We start from the raw sequence: 22,524 nt of genomic DNA, 5'->3' as shown, positions 1-22,524 counted from the left end.
GGCCTGGATTTAAACCCCAACTCTATTCTTTCCAGTAAGTAATTTAATTCTTTAGGCCTCAGTTATTATATTTGGAAAATGTGGAATAATGGCCTAGCTTACAAGTTTGCAAAGATCAAATGAGACAAAGGATGTAAATAAAGGCATTCAAAAAACTCTAAAATGTTACATAAATGTTATCATTATTTCAATAAAGTGGTACATAAATAAGTAATGAAAAATATCAAGAATTGAATTAAATTTGACATTAAAATAATAATTTAAATATTAATCACTTGTATAATACATACATAGAGCTTTTACCTTTTTATAACTGGATATTCTCTGACATATGCGCTCAATTTTTTCATTGCAAACAGCACTGAATTTACTCTGAAGGTCAGTAGGAATCACCTCGTTCAAAGAGTTAAGGCTGGTGCAGTTTTGTACAAAATGATCATCGCTTTTAGCCAGGGCTTCAAGAATCTGTAGACATACATACACACACACACACAAAATAGAACAAGAAAATAAAACCTTCAAAATCAGCCAAATAAAATTTTCACAATTCCACAACACAGGGTGACTTTCCCCAGTGTGCTTCTTTTAGCTGCCTGGGATTTGTATGTTCAATAAACCCTGGCAGTGAAGTGATGGACTCTTGTGTCTGGCATCTCCTGTTTTCCCTTCTGCTGGCTGTAAAAGGCTGCCTGAGGGAGGTGAGGGGACTTCAAAGACTCCCTGCTGGATGAATCAGGACACTCTGATGTGTACACTCTCATATTTTAGTCAGAGCTACTCAGAACATTTTTTTTTCTCAGTTTGGTAGTAGAACAACAAAAACTAAGGAAAACCATATCCCTGCTTGCTACTGAGAGGCTGGTACAGAGAGCGCATTTAACAAATGTTTGCTGAAGGAATGAATAAATGAGACTTTCTCTTGATAAAGTAAAAAGCAATGTTGCTTTCACTGTCTGAACTCCATCTGATAAAAGTGTTAGATAAAAGCATCCATATGGGGCTTCCCTGGTGGCGCAGTGGTTGAGAGTCCGCCTGCCGATGCAGGGGACACGGGTTCGTGCCCCGGTCCGGGAAGATCCCACATGCCGCGGAGTGGCTGGGCCCGTGAGCCATGGCCACTGAGCCTGCGCGTCCGGAGCCTGTGCTCCGCAACAGGAGAGGCCACAACAGTGAGAGGCCCGCGTACCGCAAAAAAAAAAGCATCCATATGACGTATTCAACTAGTAAATCCTTTTGGCTGTTTTAATCAATTATAAGGCAGTGTGTGTGTGTGTGTGTGTGTGTATACCATGAATCACTGAGAATTTCCCATGAACTGAGAATTAATTATGTTTATTATTTATATGTAGCATTCATGATTGTTCAAAGATCACAACGACTGATTACACCCTTACCTGACAGTTTTATAATATTGTGTGAGACAACCTACAGATGCTGTGTTTATTTGACCTCCTTCACCACCTCCATTTCCCCGTCTTGCAGAATATAGAGTGTGAGTTTTTTGTTTAATCACTAGTCTAGAAATTAGAGCTCACTTTATCATTAGCAGTGTGATCTTGGTTAAATTTCTCAATTTCTTTGACTTTCTTTTCTTCATGTGTAAAACAGAAATATGTGCAGACTAAGTTGTACAGTTGTCATATATAAAATAATCCACGTAATCTTGCCAATTTGAAATAGCTAGAAAATGAGATAAAATAATTACAATAACCTGATCCCAAACTCTTCTGTGGATCCTCTTAATAGTATAATGTAGCTGGGAAGGGGTTGCATTTTGAAAATATAGATTCTCTATCCGTAGGTACATATAGTGGTACAATGCCATCAGAATGATGGGATTTTTTTCAAAAGTTAACTTTCAGAATATAAAACAAAAACATAAAACAATTATTTTTGAAATAGTGCATTTGGATTTTTATATTATTTTTCTTCCACTAAAATAAAAAAATACATGTTATTAATGCTAGATCTATCTCAACCACACACATTCAAAACAAGAATTGAAATGAAGAAATAAAGGTGGCAAAGCTATACAAAAGCAGATGGAACACTAAAGCTCCAACCTGTGGAGGGTCCAACAGGAATCTGATCGATTTACCTTGTGGGAAGGAGCATGAAAAGCAAACACAGGGTCGCCTCTTACTTAGCATATGTTTTATCCATTTGGATGAAGACCCCCCTTTTTCCCTTCCTATTTTGCTGTAGTCTAAGGACTAAGTACAAGATCCTTTGCAACTAAGAATTCTATAAATACCTGAAGATCTATTCATAAACTGATCTCTAAGCTTCGAGCAATTTTATGAAATAAACATGAGACTTGCAGAATTTGAATGCGTTTTACAACTTCAAATATTCTTCACAGGATTATGTACATTTAGGAAAGCACCACCTGTCATGAAAACCATCTGAAACGTATTCATGATACTGAGTTAACAGACGTAGTAAACTTACTAAATGCAAAGACACCTTTGCCAAATCAACTAATGCTCGCCTGGGCAAGCGTCCCATCTAACATGACACTGTGCTCCAAGAGATCGATTAAAAAAAAAAAAAAAGACTGTACATAAACTGAATAATGGGGGAAAAAAGAACAAGAAAAAGAACTTGAATGAGCAGACAGCTGAAACATGTACAGCTATTTACATTTTTTAAAGTGGCGGGGGAGGGAGGGTTTCAGCTGCTTAACTGAGAACAAAATCCCTTCCTTTGCAGGGATCACTCGTACCTTGGCAGTGAGGCTGAAGAAACCTTTGGGCTCGATCATCTTCTCCACCACGTTGCACTTGATCCCGGCGGTGCTGTCGTACTCGTACACGACGCCATATTCTAGGTGGACGTTATCCACCGTCAGACTCACGTGCTCCTTCTTCCCGTCGATGATGGCCATGGTGTTGAACTTGTCAATTACCTCTGGAATAAAGACAATTTTAATTCAGCAAATTCAGGAAGGGTTTGTTAGTCTCTTCAAATAATTTGAGTCTCTATGAATAATTTTTAAAGAGTTCTTTAAAGGGTGACTAAATCTGCTGTGCTAAATGAAGCGTCTATTCTTGTTAAAATTTTTAAAAATAAGAACATTTAAAAAAATACATGACTGACCAATCCAAATCTTACCACTCTAACATGACTAGTCTTATCTTTGCACACCCATTTTGATCTATGGACCATATGTATGCCTATTTATACCTATATCAACATTAAACGTACAATTTTTTCATTAAAAGCACGCATAACTTAAAGTCAGGGTTCCTAAAACTGCCTCAAACATTGGATGAATATTTTCTCAAAGCAGAAAAAATACAGAAAACCATACTGAAGCAGCAGAAAGGAGATGGAATAATTGTTTTTTTAAGCAGGGAGTGCCTGAATTTTCCCAAACAGCATCTTCTGAAGCTGACTCATTGCAAAAATGTGTCATTGTTCACTGTGATAAAATTTCCATCTGGAATGTATTCCTATAGGTTTTTGGCCAACAATCAGTCAGCTAGGGGAAAAAACACCTAAAGTCTCAAGCAAGAAACTGCTGAGGAATCTAACAGTAAATATTAAATAAGCGAAAACAGAATATTAGTTTAACACAATTAAGCCCTAGAATAGCAGAAACAGTAAATATAAAATAGGCAAAAGCAGGGCTTTCCTGTTGGCGCAGTGGTTAAGAATCGACCTGCCAATGCAGGGGACATGGGTTCGAGCCCTGGTCTGGGAAGATCCCACATGCCACGGAGCAACTAAGCCCATGCGCCGCAACTACTAAGACTGCGGTCTGGAGCCCATGAGCCACAACTACTGAGGCCACGTGTCACAGCTACTGAAGCCCATGCACCTAGAGCCTGTGCTCCGCAACAAGAGAAGCCACCGCAATGAGAAGCCCACGTACCGCAACGAAGAGTAGCCCCTGCTCTCCGCAACTAGAAAAAGCCCGCGCACAGCAACGAAGACCCAACCCAGCCAAAAATTAATAAATAAAATAAATAAATTTATTTTAAAAAATAGGCAAAAGCAGAAAAATGGTTTTCTTTAAAATAATTAAGTCCAAGAATAGGTATAAATCAATTTCCTGAGCATCTCATTAACCCATTCTACCTTTCACTGTGGCACCAATGATGATTAGCAAAAACTAACTACAAATGAGGAATAAAAGCCTCAAGATAAGGTCCTGAGATTTGTCCTGGTTTGAATAAATAAAAGAGCCGATTTAGCGCTACAGCTTTGCTGCTCCAATGAGATTGAAATGTTTCTGATGCTGTTCATGATCCGAGCAGCTCCTCCCAAGTGGCCTTCCAGGAATGGAGGGAAAACTGCTTTTCCTAAGTACCCCCATGTGATTCAGTGTGCAGAGCAAATTCTCCAGCTATGCTGGTTTGGAAGAACCTAACAGTACAATAAAAATGTCCAGAGACATCCACCAATAGTATAAGTGGAAAGACAGCAAGAAAGTGTAGGAGCGGATTCAAGGACTTCCATGAAAAGTTTATAATGATATTTCAAGGTATTTGTTACAGGCAAACGTAAATGTAGTTGCCTCAGTCCCGTCACTCTTCGCCACTGAATACAGTGACCTGCAGGTTTGCTTCACTGAGAAAACAGAAATGGTATGAGTTCTTATCAAAAGATCTCTCTCCCTCTCATACTCACATTACTAGTTTCCCTCCTTCATTACTGTAAGAATACAGTAAAAGTTACTTGCATCAGGAAAGTATTTTCAAAACAAGGACCTACTGTATCGCACAGGGAACTATATTCAATATCCTATAATAACCTATGATGGAAAAATCTCTGGAATACATATATACGTATAACAATCACTTTGCTGTACACCTGAAACTTACACAACATTGTAAATCAACTATATTTCTATTTTAAAGAAAAGGAAAAAAATGTATTTTCAAAGGAACTATGGACCTTCTGAACGAGGGCTTCTCATATTGTAATGTACATACAGATACGATAAGATCTTGTTAAAATGGAGATTCTCATTCAGTAGATCTGGGGTGGGGCTGAGATTCTGCATTTCTGTCTTACTCAGGTGATGCTGATACTGCTGGTTTGTGAACCACAGTGGAGTGGGAAGGTACACACAATGTTTAAACTCAAAATAAGGAAACATCATAACTTGGGTTTGAATCCTCATTCCACTGCTTACTAGCTTGGGCACGTCCATTCACCTCTATGGGTCTCTATTTCTTTTCCCATAAAATGAGAAGGATGATAATCACACCTTTAATAGATTTTCATTTTTGATGACTTGATGAGATAATCCACGTAAAACATTTAATAAAGTACCTAAGAAAGTGTCATAGCTATTCTATGTTAGTCACCAGCAATTACGACTTAGGAATTTGACGTGACATCTATTTGAGATGACTAAGAAGTGGCTTGAACATATAAGGTTTTCAATAACTGGGACGCGGCAATGGCACATAGACAAAGAATACAATAGGGCAAAGAGGAGAAAAAGGAGGAACCCACCTTCTACCTTACAGTCAAAAGCATCCCCTGCTTCATCTCCTGGGGGTTTGGAGTTAGACTTCTGAAGGTCTTCCTGAGCGCTCTCAATGCTGTTATAAACCCACTGAATGGAATCTTGCTGGAAATGAGGGGGAGAAAGAAACCTCAGAGGTGTTAGTGCTTCCTGAAATGCATATCCATTTCATAAACCTGCTTCAAAAGGAGAGTTGACAATCTTACTTATTCTTCTAGTTTAAATACAGTAAAATACAGTAACATTTGAAAGAGAAGGAAAATCAATGCCAGAAACTAATAGAAAGTCGGTGGCATTATTTTTCAACAGGGACTTCCCTGGTGGGGCAGTGGTTAAGAATCCGTCTGCCAATGCAGGGGACATGGGTTCGAGCCCTGGTCCAGGAAGATCCCACATGCCACGGAGCAACTAAGCCCATGAGCCACAACTATGGAGCCTGCGCTCTAGAGCCCACAAGCCACAACTACTGAAGCCTGTGCGCCTAGAGCCCATGCTCTGCAACAAGAGAAGCCACCGCAATGAGAAGTCTGTGCACCGCAACGAAGAGTAGCCCCCACTTGCTGCAACTAGAGAAAGCCCGCATGTAGCAATGAAGACCCAACACAGCCAAAAATAAATAAATAAAATAAATTAAAAAAAAAAGATTACTAAGTCAGTGAGAATCTGATAGGATGATAAAACTAAATAAAAAATATTTTTCAACAAACTAACGAACTTTTTAAGCTTGAGATTTTTTTCTTCCAAAGATAGATAGGCTTTTAAATAAGATGTATTTCCCAAATGTCTTAAATGACTCGAGTCTATAAATTACACTTCTACATAAATGTTAGATGGGCACTTTTCTGAAGAAGCAATGGTCTATAATTGTACAAATGACTTAAATGCCCTCCTAACAGTCACATATGTTTCAACACATTTAACGGTTTTTGTGAATCAAACCAATAAGGAAATTGGAAGAACACCTCTCATCTCATGGGGTTCCCAACTGATATAACTATCTTTTAGTCCTTCCACGTCATAAATCATCCTATATTTTCACTGAAGTAGCAGTTCCTGTCTTATTTAGATAAATGAGAGATGAAATGGCTACCAAGTAATGCTTTCAGGGTTGCATTACTACTTTAATGTTTGTACTTTTCCTAGTTAAGATGATAAGCTGAGTTGCACGACCGAAGTGTGACAGAATTTGTACTATCCATTTTTCTCTTGTATTAACTTCACAATTGTGTTTGATTATTACATTGCTATCCATTATTAAAATGCTAGTTAACATTTAATCATTCAAGTACACCTTGGTGACCTGTTGTGGCCTCCAAGTAACCACATCCCCCAGAGTCCACACCTTTGTGTAGCTCCTTCCCACACTCATCCTGGGCTTGGTCACGTGATCTGACTCTTCAAAGGGAGAGCAGTAGCAAGCATGATGTAAAGAGGTGACTGCCTGTAATATTCCCTCTTGAAACCCAGACACCATGCAGAAAGGAGAATTCTGCTAAGGAATGGAAAGGAAGGCCAGGTGGAGGGGCTCTGGAGTGAGAGGCCATCCGGAGGAGAACGCCAGCACCAGTCAGTTCCCAGCAGAACAAAGCCACATCAGGACGAAGCCCTCACAGGAACCAACACCCAGTCAACCCAGAGAACCAAGAGAAACAATTAATCACTGTTGTTCTAAGTCACTAAGATTCAGGACAGTCTGTTTTGTGGCAATGGATACCCAATAGAGCATGTTATTCACTTAGTGACTTTTTCTGTCCATTTATTGCTTTTCTTAATTATTTCACTGATCAACACCTCTCCAACAAGGAAGACAGGGGAAATGAAAAGAAATGAAACTCAAGTCAATTTGGCTACTTTTAAAAATTTTGATAGAAGGGGAAAAATTTGATCATTTAAGTAGCATCTTTTTAAAACTTCATTTACTAATACAGTTCAATAAATATATATTTATTAAACTACTGTCAACGCAAATAACCTATGCATCTACGTGTGAATTCCAATCTGCTGTGCTCGTTTGACCTTACTAGTAAGCAAAACTGATCAGCTCTTTTCTTGTGGGCTCAGTATTTTGCAGGATGTCAGTCCTGGCCTAGGAGAAAATAGCCACTCACCTTTCTGTTTTGGACACAAAGTCATATACTCAAATCTAGGAAAGAGTACTTCACCGAGCATGACAGAAAAAAACAGAAAGCCTGTCCTTTAAAATTCCTTTTGCACTCAGTTAATTAATTTGAGAGAATTTTCTCTTATAATCCAACACTCCCTTGTATCTCATGAGATAATAAGCTTTACTTATCAATTAGGATTCTAATTTTATTTTGTATAGCACTTAAACTTTGGATCAGAGGACAGAGCTTAAGATTTTAAGTAATGGCAAACACATATTGGTATTTTCTTTTAAAAGCTAAATCCAGCTACCTAAATAAAAATATATCCAATAGGCAATCACAGACCCTATAAAACCCACAATTTTTTCTTTTTCACAGAACTTTTATAATAAACAGTGTAAGCATTTATAATTCATATATACAGATGGAGATACACGCTGACCATTATAGATTCTAAGGCCATCACAAGAGTCAAGAAAACAGTTCAGACCTTTGGATTTCAATTTGATAAACGGTTAGCTATTTGAAAACTCATCACAATGAAAATGAAAATAGCCCAGAGCACTTTTTAAACTGGTGATAATACTGTAGCAGCAAAATGTGGCCATTTAAGCAGAATCAATTATAACTAATTATGCAGATAAAACAAGCATTATGCGATTGAAAGTTCTGCACTTAAACGTGAACCTGTCAGTGGAAACCACAAACAGCCCTGGCACTATCCCATGCTGTCCCCGGGGCCTTCTGTGCAAGTTTGTGATTACAGCTGCACCAGCCAAGGGTAGTTTACCTTCGTTGGTCTCCTGTACTTCCGGCAGGCCGTGACATGGGCAATAACACTGGCGTGTGTCTCTTTGCTGACATTGATTCCATTTACTTTGATGATACACTGTCCAGGGTGAAGACCAGCGGCTGCGGCCACAGTTCCTTTAAATACAAATGAGAAAACTGCCAAAAACTAATTTTAGGAATATGATTCATTTTTATCCCATATACCGTAAGGAAGGCAATTTTAAAATATGATAAACATCCAGCTAGCATGTTCTTGATGAATCTGGCTCTGACAGCAATGCCCTCTCAAAAATTCCCTGCTTTTTAACTGGCCATTCAAACTGTGTTGAACAAATATCTTCCCACCCCTTTAAGAATTAGTTTGAAGAGATACTGTGAAGAGACCTTCATAATGCTAATCAGTTATTTTCCCTTTCAAATGTCTAATCCATCTAATTTTCTAAATATGCATATATAATGGCACAATGAGAAAGCCAGAAATACAGGCCTTTTTACCTTCCTTTAGTCTACAAAATCTCTAAATATTTAAACTGTATTCACTTTCACTTTTTAAAATGCCAACAATTAAAAGAAATTCTTAAGGAAAAAAATCAAGTCAATTAGCAACTAGAAGTGGACTGGATTTGCTAAGAGAAATAAGAGTTCAGGATACGTACAAAGGGTCAGGAACCAGACAATTTGGGGAGAATAAAATTAATCAGAAAACATCAACTGTCCATCATTTATTTGCAGAGATACAGTGGCATATCCTAACAGGTGAGTTAAGATTTTCAGAACCTTCCAATCATTACTATTTGATATTCTGAGCAAATCAACATTTACAAAGCACCACTGCTAAATACAATGTACATAATTAACATCAATGATTATAAAACTTATCCTAAGTATGTTAGAAGAGCCTTCCTTTGTAAGCAACTTCTCCCATGAAGGAATTATTAAACATCTTAAAGAACATAATTTATATTCAAGAAGACAGTATACATTTCTTCTCACTAAAATTCACTCCCAGAAATATTAAGTGGTTTTTCTGGATTGAGCTGAGTCTTAAGGGAGGGAGGGACAATCGCAGCAGAAAGAACAGCCTAGAATCTAAAAAAAAGGGTACAAATGAACTTAGCTACAGAACAGAAATAGAGTGACAGATGTAGAAAACAAACTTATGGTTACCAGGGGGTGGTGGGGAGGCGGGATACCCTGGGAGACTGGGAGTGACATATACATATTACGATATATGAAATAGATAGATAATAAGGACAGGGGACTCTGTAGGGCCCAGGGAGCTCTACTCAGTCTTCTGTAATGGCCTATATGGGAAAAGAATCTAAAAAACAGTGGATGTATGTATATATATAAGTGATTCACTGTGCTGTACACCTGAAGCTAACACAACACTGTAAATCAGGTCTACTCCAATAAAATTTTTTTTAGAAAAAGAAGAAGAAGAAAAAGAGCCTGAAAAAAGGCACTGAGTCAAGAATAACCTGGACACTTGGGACCATAGGAACAGTCAGGGTGAGCTTAGATTGAAAGTGGGTGAGAGACTGGAGAGCAAAGCAGAGGCAGGTTGTGAAGTCTCTGTGCGCTTTGCGTGAAGTCCTGAGTGTGAACCTTACTATACACGTGAGAGGAAAAACATTTAAGAATTTGAAGCAGAGAAGTGACACGATCGCTCCCAACCCCCGCCTATGCAGAGGATGGATCATCGGAGTTGAAGTCAAAAATCAAAATCACAGCAAGCATCCACTGCAGATTCCCAGGATGGAATTAAGGTAGCTTTAGTCGTAAAGGGGAGAACGAGATCAAGTTTCTGATGTTTGATGATGGCGTTGACAGAAAGGCTGTAGCCCGCACTCAGGATCACTCCTGTGCCTTCGGACTCAGTGGCTGAGTAGACGGAGTTATTTAATAAAGAGAGAATTCAGAAGGCAAAGCAGCTTCAGAGAATAGATAAAAAGTTCAGCTGGGGATAATACTGGGTTTCTTAAGGTGCCAAAGGTGCATTTAGGTGGAGATGTTTAATAAACAATTAGATCTAGGCTATAGAACTCAAGAGATCTGGGCAGGAGAAAGAGATTTAGAAATCCCCAGAAAAGAGGATCAATATGATTGTTTATGGTAGAGCAAGAAGGCAAAGAAGAGAAGAGAGTTCCAACAGTTCAGGGGTCAATAGCTGAAGAGCTGGCAGAGGAGGGGTAGGAGAAAAATCTGAGAAGTACCATCTCAGAAATCAAGATAATGAACGTTTTAGGCCAACGGGAGCAGTCTGTTTAAATAAATGCAACAGAATATTCAATTAAGACAAGAACTCTCAATGTCCATCGTATTTTCCAGTTAAGTCCATGATTACTCTTAGAAAACATGGGCTACCCTTGGAGACGCGGGTAGGAGGTGGGAGGAGATGTCTACAGCCCTGGGCTAAAATTCAAACAGGAAGTGAGGAAGGGCCAGCCAAAATAAAGACCAGCATTTCAGGAAGTTTGGCATGACAAACATAAGTTCTGAGAGCGTTACTCTAGAGTGAAGGGCCTCCGTCTTTGACATGCATACAGATCACCTGGGCATCTTGTTAAAATACAGATTCTGATTCAGTTAAGTCTTAGATGGGGCCTGAGATTCTGCATTTCTAACCAGCTCCCAGGTGATGCCAATGTTGTAGGTCTGTGGACCACACTCTGTGTAGCAAGGATCTAGAGAGGAAAATAAGGCAGAGGGAAGGTTTTGTATTTGCTCTTCAGTTTAAGACAGTTTTGTTTCTTTATTTCAATGAGAAACAACTGAGCATGTTTATAGCCTCCACTATAGTAATCCAGTGAAGAGAAAGGTTGAAAATTCTGGAAACGGAATATCTGACAGTGTAATACCCCAGAGGAGGTATCTGAAGGGGTGGGCTCCAGAATATCTGTAGAGATATTAACCTTGAACTCCAGAGAGGAAAACGGAAGACCTCTTCCTCTAGACTAGGAGAAAAATTGGTGATGGTAAAACAGCCAACAATGTGTGCGAAAAAAAAGGTGTGGGACTTGGAGGGCTTCATACCTGGGAGCCTGAATATATCTGTGAGGTGAAAAAGGAAGTCATCATGGGGGACGGGAGGCAATAATGAACAGAAAAAGAGACAGCTGATCAGACACATAAAAAGACTGCTGAGTAGTAACAGGGGCTCAGTAAAAGACAAGACAGTGATTTGGGATGATACTAATTCCATATCCGTGAGAGTTTTTTCCTAGGTGCTCAGGAGAAAAAGCAAAGAATGTAGTTAGGTTTATCCAAAGCTGAAATAAGGTGGCCTGGATGCACCTGAGAGACAGGGATGAGAGGACCGTAACAATGCTGACAAGTCATGGAAGTGACCCACCACGGGGATAAAGCTGGCTAAGGAAGGAAGTGGCACTTTGAGGGATATAATCAACCAGGAGAAAAGGAGAAGGATCCCGAGATTGGAGGTCCCAATGGAATTTTGTTTACCATTTTTTATTGAAGAAGCAACCAAATTTTAAGGCAACCAGGTAAGAGACCCAAAAAAGAGACTGTAGTCACAAACTGGCATACTAGAATTGTAGATTCCACAGGTGAAAGTCCCATTATTGATATGCTCTAGTGTGTGACCATGGGAAAGGGCTGAAGAAGAAAAATGGGAAAGCAGTTTCTTTTCCTTAAGGCAAAATTACAGTGCAAAAGGAAACCACAGACTAATACCATATTTAATATACACTCAAGGGAAAAGCACATGAGTCTTTCTTTTACTCTTCAGAAGCAAAAAGCATAGTAACCAGAATTGGCCCTACCCTACGATTAAGTTCCCAAAATACAACCCTGCTCTTTAAAAGATACTGTAATAGGGAAACAGACACAGTTTGATTCACTTAGGTTTTCAGTTATTTCATAGTATCAATAATGGGACTGGCTACTTTTTGGTTTAGTGAAAATGAAGGAGATATTTGATGTATCAAATATCCCATTTCGGTATGCAATGAATCCCATTTCAGTTTTATAATTTTAATGAGTTACTGGACACATTTTAAATGTCTGTTAATCTATGTGTTTTAAAATTCTGAGTGAAAAGACAAGTTTTGAAATAAGATTAATTTTTATCATACATACACTAATGAAAGCAATTTTATAATCTAATAGGGGTCTAGCTAGTAGATTCTTGATAAATTTGATTCTGATAGCAATGTCCTCTCAAAATTTTCCAGTCTAATACTGGAGTGATCATATTAAGATGCTCTGCAGTTCATGTATCTTAGTAATGAAAAGCATGTTTGTCTCTTGTTAAGATAAACACATGGCTTCGTATGCTTAGTGATCCTTCTTGCTACAGCAGCAATTTATATACTACGGTCAGCAAAGTGGGATCTAACAGTTATTCCCTTAAATCACATTAGTGTTAGCATCAAATTTAAAAGTACATATGTTAACAAGAGATATCAAATGTTGATGTGCCTATCAAACAAAAAGAGAATAAAATATAAACATAAGTTTTGGGTCACATACATTATTTAATTTAAAATGCATTTTATGCTTTATAAAATGCATGGCTTATGAGAATAAAGTAATAAAGTAATCATATAGCAACAGACATTATATAAAGCAAACAGATCATTCTTAAGCCCAAACACTCACATCTTTGCATTGCTGACAAAAATATAATAATTTGCTGTCAGAGAAAAATACAAAACCTTCAAGTCATTATGTCCTTTGATTCAACTAAAGCATGCAGAAAAGTGAGATTGGGAAGCATCATTCTCTTATGAATTTTTAACAATGATAAATATGTCTTACAATTTGAAGAGCTTTTTGGAAAATGTTGCTTTAGGAATATACTACCATTGAGCTAATACAGTAGAAATACCAGTGAGAAAATTCACAGCAACATGATTATGCACTTTTAAACGTATTATTGTTCAGCAAGGGGTATCCAAACCTGCTGGCAAGCTGGATACCACACGGGATGGATTTCTCACCTCTTCCCACCGCATGCACCACCGAAGGGCCGTATCCTCGGATCTGGAAGCCAAGTCCCTCTGCTGAATCTGGGATTTTCACTGTCCTAAAGCCAATCAAAAATAAGGTAAGATGATTTTCAAACGCCACAGTTGGTTGAAACAATAGTCGTCCACACCTGTATTCAGTTCTTCAGTAAATGCGTATCATAGTCTCCCGTGTGAGAGACACTGGGCTGGACAAGCGTGGTGGGTGCCCTTCCCGGGGCCCAGAGCAGGCACGTCACCCTGAGCTCCTCCACGGAACACAGTCGCCGTGGAGAATATCCTGAACAAGGAACAGGCTCTGGGGTCAGACAAACCTCGCTTTGAATCTTGATTTAGTCACTTCATAGTTGGATAACTTGGATGAACTCCGTAACTGAGCCAGTTTCCACGGAAAGATGATGATAACATTACTTTGCAGGGTGTCAGTAGAGATGAAAAGAGAAAGCTCTGGTAAACTGCCCTGCTGTGAACTATGTAAAAACTTAGTAAAATGGAAGCTTCTCTCCTTAGTTTACACTGACAAAGAAGGCATCAGTGCGCTGCGAAATCTCATCGTTAAATTAATATAAAAGAAACACAGGGGGCTTCCCTGGTGGCGCAGTGGTTGAGAGTCCGCCTGCCGATGCAGGGGACGCGGGTTTGTGCCCCGGTCCGGGAAGATCCCATGTCTCGCGGAGCGGCTGGGCCCGTGAGCAATGGCGGCTGCGCCTGCGCGTCCGGAGCCTGTGCTCCGCAGTGGGAGGGGCCACAGCAGTGAGAGGCCTGCGTACCGCCAAAAAAAAAAAAAGAAACACAGGGTTCACACGTTTCTACCTGTTGGGAACTTCAGCAAAGAGCAACAACAAAGAGCTGGTTTTAAAGAACAGGTCTGTCAAACACAATATCCAAAGAATTTAACAAATTTGATTAACTTTTGTGTTTATTCAGTGGAATTTTAAAAGGATAACACACCAAAAGGTAAACCAGAATAAGAAAAGCTGTCTTTTTAATGAATCCACATGGAAAAGAAGATGAAGAGATGGAGACCTTGAGTCAGCCGTCATGGCAAATCAGGGACGGATGTCCCACTGGTAGTAATAAAGGAACTACTCCACGGAAGGAAAGCAGAAATCAGAAAGCAACAATGAAAAGCAGAGAACACGAGACGAGACGGAACATCCTACCACTAAAAATGAGTTTAAATAAACTGCCAGAGAGAGCAAAGACAAACGAATACAACCCAATAAATTTTGATGGATGGCCCTTGATGCCCCAGAAACAAAAGTGTTTTCCAAAAGATGATGAATTAATCATGAAATAAAAGTTGGCAGCACTTCAAGGGCACATGAGACAGAATCAGAAGTTAGGTACAACAGCACTTATTTGCCGTCTATGAAAGAGCAACACGGCATCTAGAAAACTCGAGAAAGCCATACACTGCCCTTAAGGCTGAACGCAGAGGCTGGCCCCGCAATTTAAAATATAACCCTGGCAGGCACTCAGGCATTCCGTGATAGAAATGCAAACTGTCTGTTCTAGGGAAGCCTGAAAATGTTATTATAAATTAGGTTACATACTATGAAGTGATCTGTATATTGGTGGCACAGAGGTCATGGAACTAATTCATCCTGTGTCCTTAATTAAACACTTTGATGGATAAGGCTGTATCTGCTTCCTTTGAGCATCACCTTGGCACTACTGTGTGTCAAAGGTACACTGGAAGATGGAAGATAGAACTGACTGAGGAAAAGAAAGGTGAATAAATACATCTTCTGAGCATGAAACCAAAAGTAGAGGTAGCTCATGCTTCTCTATGTTACGAATGAGAGTTCACTTTTGCTGAAATAACTTGGAGCTTTCTGGACATGGTGAATTATTGTTGCTTTCGGACTGTGAAAAATTCATAGTGAACTCTCAAAACTCTTTCTGAGTAAGGTCTTCTATCTTTCTTACATTGCTAAGCAAGGCTGATCTTACTCTAATCTTCAAGAAGATGATGATATTTTTTCTTAACAAAATTTATACAGAGCACCGTGAGATGCATTTTGTTCATAATACTGGGCTCTCTTCATAAAACGACCTTTGGAAAACATGTTCCCCTGCTGGGACCACTATATGATTAAAAGAAGAATTAAATTTATACAAGAGGAATGCTCATTTCCTGTAGGAAAATAAGTGCACTAAATTATCTGCTACAAAGCCTTCTGAAAAATTCCTTGATGTTATCAAGTGTAAAATACAGCTACGTTCAAAAGAAAAACTCTGTTGTATTTACCCGTCGTATTTTGTCTTTTTCTCCCCAAACAGGATACTACATAAATTATAAGTAGCTATTATAAGAAAATATGAGAATGATTTATAGGAATCATATGTTAGAATATGGATGTATGAAAGGAAAGGTTATAGTACTTCAGACAAATTAAAAATAAAAAGGAAAAAATTGAGTATTCCATCCTCAAAACAGTTTTAAAATAAAATGTAAAATGTGCTCTTGATGTAATAAAGCAGTGAAAAAAAATAAAATGAGAGAATAGATAAGCGTCACAGATAACATCAATGGAATACATACTACGTGCGGAACACCTGAATAGGTTCTTCTTTTTTTTTTTTTCTTATTTAATGCTACCTTTCATAATGTACCCAGCACCTCACAGGTGCCCAATACATTTTATTTATTTTTTTTAACATCTTTATTGGAGTATAATTGCTTTACAGTGGTGTGTCAGTTTCTGCTGTATAACAAAGCGAATCAGCTATACGTGTACATATATCCCCATATCTCCTCCCTCTTGCGTCTCCCTCCCACCCTCCCTATCCCACCCCTCTAGGTGGACACAAAGCACCGAGCTAGCTGATCTCCCTGTGCTATGCGGCTGCTTCCCACTAGCCATCTATTTTACATTTGGTAGTGTATATGTGTCCATGCCACTCTCTCACTTCGTCCCAGCAAACCTAGATTTGTTTAATGTTCTTAGCACCTCTGTGACATAGGCACTCTTATTATCCCCATTTTTTATGGATGAGTTTGTTGAAGCAACACAATTAGCAAGCAAATGGTGAAAGAGAGGCTTGAACCTGGATGGGAAATATCGGGTTTCAGATACTGTGCAGCAAACACGGAGGGAAGAGTCAAAAGACCCAGGTTCCAACCCTGCTCATCTAGCAATTAATTCTAGGACTGAGGATGTGCCCCTTTCTATTCAGTGTTGAAGCTGATGACTTCAAAGTCCTCTAAATTGAAATGTCTGTGATCAGTGAAAAGTATCTGCTGGGTTAAATCAGGGGGCAAGGGGCCATGGAGAGGGCCTTCAGTTTACTAATGATTGCTTTGGAATACTACTGCCTTAGTCCTTTCCAGTCTGTCCTTTTCCTTTTAAATGCCCTCAAATTGTCCAGAGGTAGGCAACTAGATAAGCCTCATCCTAGATAGGGCTGGAGAAAGGGTGACTAATAGATCATAATTAGGTTTAGAGAGAAGACACTGTCATGGTTATTTGCTGCCCTGTATCTCAAAGTCTTCCTAAATTACTAACTTTAATGAGTCACTCTCACTCCTTCAGACCCCTTGGTAAGCTGTGAGTAGAAGCTAAAGCCTCCACCTTGATGACACTGCAGAATCTAGCCCATTACACTGCACTTTAACTCTTAAGATAAATGATGGACCCAGCTATTGCTGAAAATATATATTAAGGTAGGGAAGAATACAATACCATATATACTTAGAATATTTTTATAAGTAGTTAAAATAAACCTTTTTGTTTCTGAAGTGGTAACCTTCATTTATCTTCAAATTAATGAAGTTGCTTATTACTATTAAAATAATACACTTCAATTTTAAATAGTAACACTGATATAATCATAGTACATTAAGACATTATGCTAAGCACTTTATATATATTCTCTCGATTAATTAATTAGTTAAACAAATCATGGAAATCTAATACAGGAACATGAGACCATCAATGATTTGCAGACAAAAAGCTAATGTTTTCCAAGTATATCCATAATATCTTGTTAATTTTTTTCAAACCCCCCCCAGATCATTAATCATGTTCCCATTTTATAAATACTTGATTGTATGTACGTGTGTCAATACTTAGAAAAATCAACTAGCACTGAATTTCAAAAAAATAACAATGGTCATTTATGGATAATATGATTATAGGAAAATGTCTTCCTTTAGAAAAACCTGTACTCGCTAATTTTTCTATAATAAACATAAGTTTTTTTTCTAATCATAGGTAGACAGCCATATCTTTTAAAAATAATGGACATATTACTAAGTACATGAAAGCATGGAAGTGTCTGTCACCCAGGTTTGATCCCATCTCCTATGAACATTTAATCATAAATGGTATCTAATCAACTCATAGTCCCTGTAATTCTTAGAGCTGAACATGGCAAAATAAAGTTTTCATTGCCAAGTGTTCTACTAGTTTTCTTCACTCAAACTCAACCCAACCCAGACCAGAAAAGCTGGGGCATCAAAAGGAAAATATTATTCTGTTGAAACTACCTGATTTAAGTAGCAAGCATTTAACCATTATCTACAGACCAGTTTTTTTCCCATTATCTACAGACCAGTATCAGTGATGTTGGTGACGTTTAAATGTGCCAAGCAGTGAGATGCCTAATTCTAGATGTTTACTCTTAACTTTTCTGTTTTATTCACCTATGTCTAAATTTTTAAAAAAACGCACATAAATTATACAACTTACTCTCTTGGCTTTGTGCTCACAAGAACTCTTAGAGGTTTTCTGCTATTTAAGCATGATTTCAGGAAGCAATCCACTTCATTGAAAGGTCTCATAAAAACTAGGTCACCATTAATAGCAAAAATCTTTTTCCCAACTTCCATGCCAGCCATCTAGGAGAGAAACAGCAAAAAAAAAAAAAAATCAAATTTTATTTTAATAAGAAACCAATTTTTTCACAGAATTAGAATCTGAAAGGGTCTAGAACTTAGAGATTTTGACATTTTAACACATCTGCAATGTTTTCATACAATGTCACAATACAGAACTGTGGAAGAGATAACACAGTTATTCTCTTTGACCTACTTTTAAATTTGATCACCCATCTCTACTGACATTCTCCTCCCACCCTCCAGGACTTACCACTGTACTTCTCCTGTAACCCTTTTTTCTGTTATATTTTATAGTTCTTATTTCATCCTTTTAACTACAGTCAAACCCCAGGTTAAGTTTTTTTGCCTGTGTTTTCCATCTATATCCAAATAACTGAGAGATTTTCAACCTCTATATAGACATGGATAACAACCAAATATACATCTCTAGCCTGACATAGCATAGGGGACCACAGAGCAGGAGAGAGAAATGGCCTGGAACCAAGGAAGATCTCCAACAGGCACAGATCACAAGATGCTGGAAAGATGACAAAGAAGACATTATCTTTCCACGCCAACCAGGCCAGTCTTCTTAACCAACCCTACTGCCTATAAACTATACACTGTTTTGGTTACCAGCCAAAGGACGAAAACCTGGGAGAGCGCATTTTATTGGTGGCAGAGTCAGATGAAGCTGGGCTCCAAGAACACCCTCTGAAAATGACTGGGGAAAACATTTCCTCATCATAGAAAATAATAAAAAGTCATTTGTTGGCCAGGCCCACCAACAGAGTATGGGCTGAGCAGTTATTTTGTTTGAAATTAATATGCTGTACATAAAACTTTGTCTTGCATGAGGTTGGTAAAAGACAGAGACCTAGGGCGTCAGCAAATAGGGTAAGTGACCGTTTGCTACTAACTTTAAATAGGTTCAAAGTTAAAAGCCATGCTTCATTCATTTTCTCATTCTTTATTAAAAATGTATATATTGAGACATTTGCTTGAGGATTAAGCATTTTATAAGCCAGGCAGAGGTAGGAATACTTTAAACCTGACATACTTGGGCTTTAACATTAGAAGGTACGTTCCATGAGGGCAGAGAACTTTGTTTTGTTCACTGCTGTATTACCAGAGCCTAGAACACTGCTAATCACATAACAGGCACTAAATAAATATTTCTGAATGAATGAATGATCAGGAGATTCCTTTGTTTAAAAGTCTGGTAAGGTGAGAGTACCTTCATCACATTTATCGGCATTAACCCAATAAGAAAATAAACCAAAGCATGTGCTTTACTGATGGAAATTGTACTTAAATAAGACAATCAAAAGTGATAGGAAAATAGAAGATACAGCCCTAGATTTAATGGAAGAATCACGTGACATACACAATACAGTCCACCCTATGCAGTCTCCACAGGGCTGCAGGCTAGAATCGGACATGGAATAAGCCACCTGGACTCCTAAGAGATCAACAGTTCAAGCTGTAGATCTCTACAGTGCTTCCCCCCACTATCCTTAAGTACCCAGACAACCTCTGTCACAAATCCCAACAGTATTTAAAAGAACCTCAGAATAAGATTATTCAGAAACATTATTTTCCATAAAGATACTTAAAGGCTGATTTCACTTTGTTTAAAACTTTTATGTTTGTATGTCACGGACAAAGTTAAATAAAAATGCTAATTTACATTACCTCAGCATTAGACCCCTTTTCTACCAACTTTATTATTGGAACTTTATTTTTGTCTTCTAACCCAAAACCATAGCTGCCTCCATTGGATTTAATCTGAAACGCAAAATATTAACATTATTAATAAAACAACAACAAAAAAACTTACAAATCAAACAGAATGAAATAATACGTTGCATCACTGTCAAACATGTCTATGTAATCTCCTGTTAATGTCTAATCAAGAAGAAAACTTGCATAGCACTGTAACAAACTTACCAATAATGATCTGGCTATAACATTTTCTACAACTTTTAAATCATGTTTCATCAGTCGATGTTTCATGTTTGATCCTTCCATTTCCTCATCAGCAAAAAAGCGGAAAAGTAAGGGTTCGTCTTTGAATTCACTTTTTTCAAGGACTATGGAAACAGAGAGAGATTCAAACTGTTTCAATTACCCCCAAATTGACCTCAGTTTCCATACTGACAGACCCTTCAGTAAATTAATACCCTGTCCCATTACCTAGAACAAGTTACATTCACAAATATCCCAATAACCCATTTTTATTTCTTTCTATAATTTCAAGCCAGTGTTTCCTTTAGATTACTATTACCTAAAGCATTTTGAATTTTTAAAATAAGTAGTATTTTTTTCATTGTTAACTTATTTTTCTTAACCAAGTCTGCCACCTTTCCAGATTAAAACCCAACTTTAAGTCAAAGATTATATTGAATCAAAAAATGTATGCAGTTCAAAACATAGAAACCTACAGTGTTTCGAATTTGTAGTAAACATTTTAAGTAAAAATACAAAAACATTTCTGTCTTTAATATCCTGCACAATTATGGGAAAATTCAAATGGGTTAACTGTTGCCCTTATGTGTGGGAGCAATTCCCACTGTGGTCGCTTTTATTCCAACCCTTCAAACCAGAAACACGTCTTCTGTGTGAAAAGTGATTTTAGTTCCCACTAATTCCTAGTTCTTTTCTGTAAAAACATTATTCTCAAATAACCTTATTTCTGCAAAGGTCAGTTTCTTCCCTTTTATCTGAACATTAATATTTCCCCCCAAAGTCCCTAAGCTTCCAGGCACTCATGATATAAGGTATATGTTTTGTTAGCCTTTTTAAAAATAAAGCTAAGGGGGCTTCCCTGGTGGCACAGTGGTTGAGAGTCCGCCTGCCGATGCAGGGGACACAGGTTCGTGCCCCACTCCGGGAAGATCCCACATGCCACAGAGCGGCTGGGCCCGTGAGCCATGGCCGCTGAGCCTGCGTGTCCGGAGCCTGTGCTCCACAACGGGAGAGGCCACAACAGTGAGAGGCCCACATACCGGAAAAAAATAAAAGAATAATAAAGCTAAATACTAATAGAAAGAATTTGTACTCAGTGAGGCCCTGACAACTGTCAAAGTGTCTTAAAAGAGAAATTTTCTCTATTTCTCCTTATCTACCCTTATACCCTAAAGCTTACTTGTTGAGACAGGTTGATTCACTGAGTCAGGGATCTAAGATCTGCAGTCCCAGGGCACAGTAGAATGTTAGGCTTTATCATAAGACAGACCGGGAGCTCAAATTCCAGGTCTGGGACTGATTCTGGGTGCAACACTAGGAAGGTTACTTAAACTCCTTGAACTTCAGTTTCCTCACCTGTAAAATGCAGGCAGTAAAACCTTCTTCATAATGTTGGACAAAACTAAAATGAGGTAATAAGTGTAAATAACTTGGCTTATAGGAGGCAACCAAAAATGACAGCTCTTTTATTTCATTATGTTAACAGAGGTCCAAATCATAATCGTTGACTAGTTGTATGTAGGAATTGACCTTTGAATGAAGGACTGGTTGGCAACGTGAATTAACAAACGAAACTACCAACCACAAATTAAAAGGTAACACAAGTTGTAGGTGACAAGAGAAATGAGGATATAATTGAGATCGAGTTAGGTCTTGCCTACATGACCTAAGCAGTTTCCCAAAACTCATATGGTGTTTCTGCTACTACTGTTTTCCTCCACCAAATAGTCAGTCTAAAGGCAGGGAGAGAGAACATCAATAAGGCCAGGCACGAGTGGAACTAGCTGTGCTTTACTGACAGAGACCTTCGTAGGGAAAACCTTTATTGTAACTCAATATTTGACAATAAATATTTAGATAAAATTGCTGCTTCTTGATACTTTAAAGAGAAAAATAATCAAAACCTTTGAAGGTTGATATTATAGTTTTAATCCCCTATAATGATGGCATTCCTTCCATTCCATTCTTGGCTCTTCAAAGACAGATATTTCCCCTATCACAACTCATACAGTGGTCCAGAGATACTAGAATGTAACGGAATTCCCAAAGGAATATATGATAACCAAGGATGCTCTCAAAATCGCTGTAACTTTTGCTGTACTTCTTTTCTTTGGAAAAAGTGTAATTGACAAATAGGTACAAGCGCTATCAAATATACACATATGCAAATATTAACAATGAAAAGAGATTGTTTGGGTTTATGGAATCTATAAGATGGTATGAATAGAGAGGGAAAACTAAGTCTCATTATTTTTACAAATTTAAGGGGAATGAAGTCATCAAACAAGAAAGAAATTCAATCTTTAATTAGTAGCCAAAAAGAAACAGATTTTTTTCCAGAGATTTATAATTTTGTTCTCT

At 38.1% G+C, this 22,524-nt stretch overlaps 1 protein-coding gene across 4 annotated transcripts in view; it reads right to left on the bottom strand.

The window, feature by feature from the left end:
- Nucleotides 1-22,524, bottom strand: part of PREX2 (phosphatidylinositol-3,4,5-trisphosphate dependent Rac exchange factor 2) — a 283,316-nt gene that overhangs the window by 126,262 nt on the left and 134,530 nt on the right. For all 4 annotated transcript variants that reach the window (XM_081259019.1, XM_081259020.1, XM_081259021.1 and 1 more), the window contains exons 16-23: nt 20,146-20,288; nt 19,891-19,983; nt 18,068-18,216; nt 13,344-13,429; nt 8,378-8,514; nt 5,470-5,587; nt 2,726-2,910; nt 304-465 (exon numbers count right to left, since the gene is read on the bottom strand). In XM_081259019.1, coding sequence (XP_081115145.1) covers nt 304-465; nt 2,726-2,910; nt 5,470-5,587; nt 8,378-8,514; nt 13,344-13,429; nt 18,068-18,216; nt 19,891-19,983; nt 20,146-20,288 — 1,073 coding nt within the window. The remainder of the gene's footprint in view (nt 1-303; nt 466-2,725; nt 2,911-5,469; nt 5,588-8,377; nt 8,515-13,343; nt 13,430-18,067; nt 18,217-19,890; nt 19,984-20,145; nt 20,289-22,524) is intronic.

This window comes from Mesoplodon bidens (assembly GCF_964165515.1).
Source record: "Mesoplodon bidens genome assembly, chromosome: 16".
In the NCBI taxonomy this organism is placed as follows: Eukaryota; Metazoa; Chordata; class Mammalia; order Artiodactyla; family Ziphiidae; genus Mesoplodon; species Mesoplodon bidens.
The sequence above is the reverse complement of the archived record's forward strand: the minus strand, read 5'-3'. Positions and strand labels throughout refer to the sequence as shown.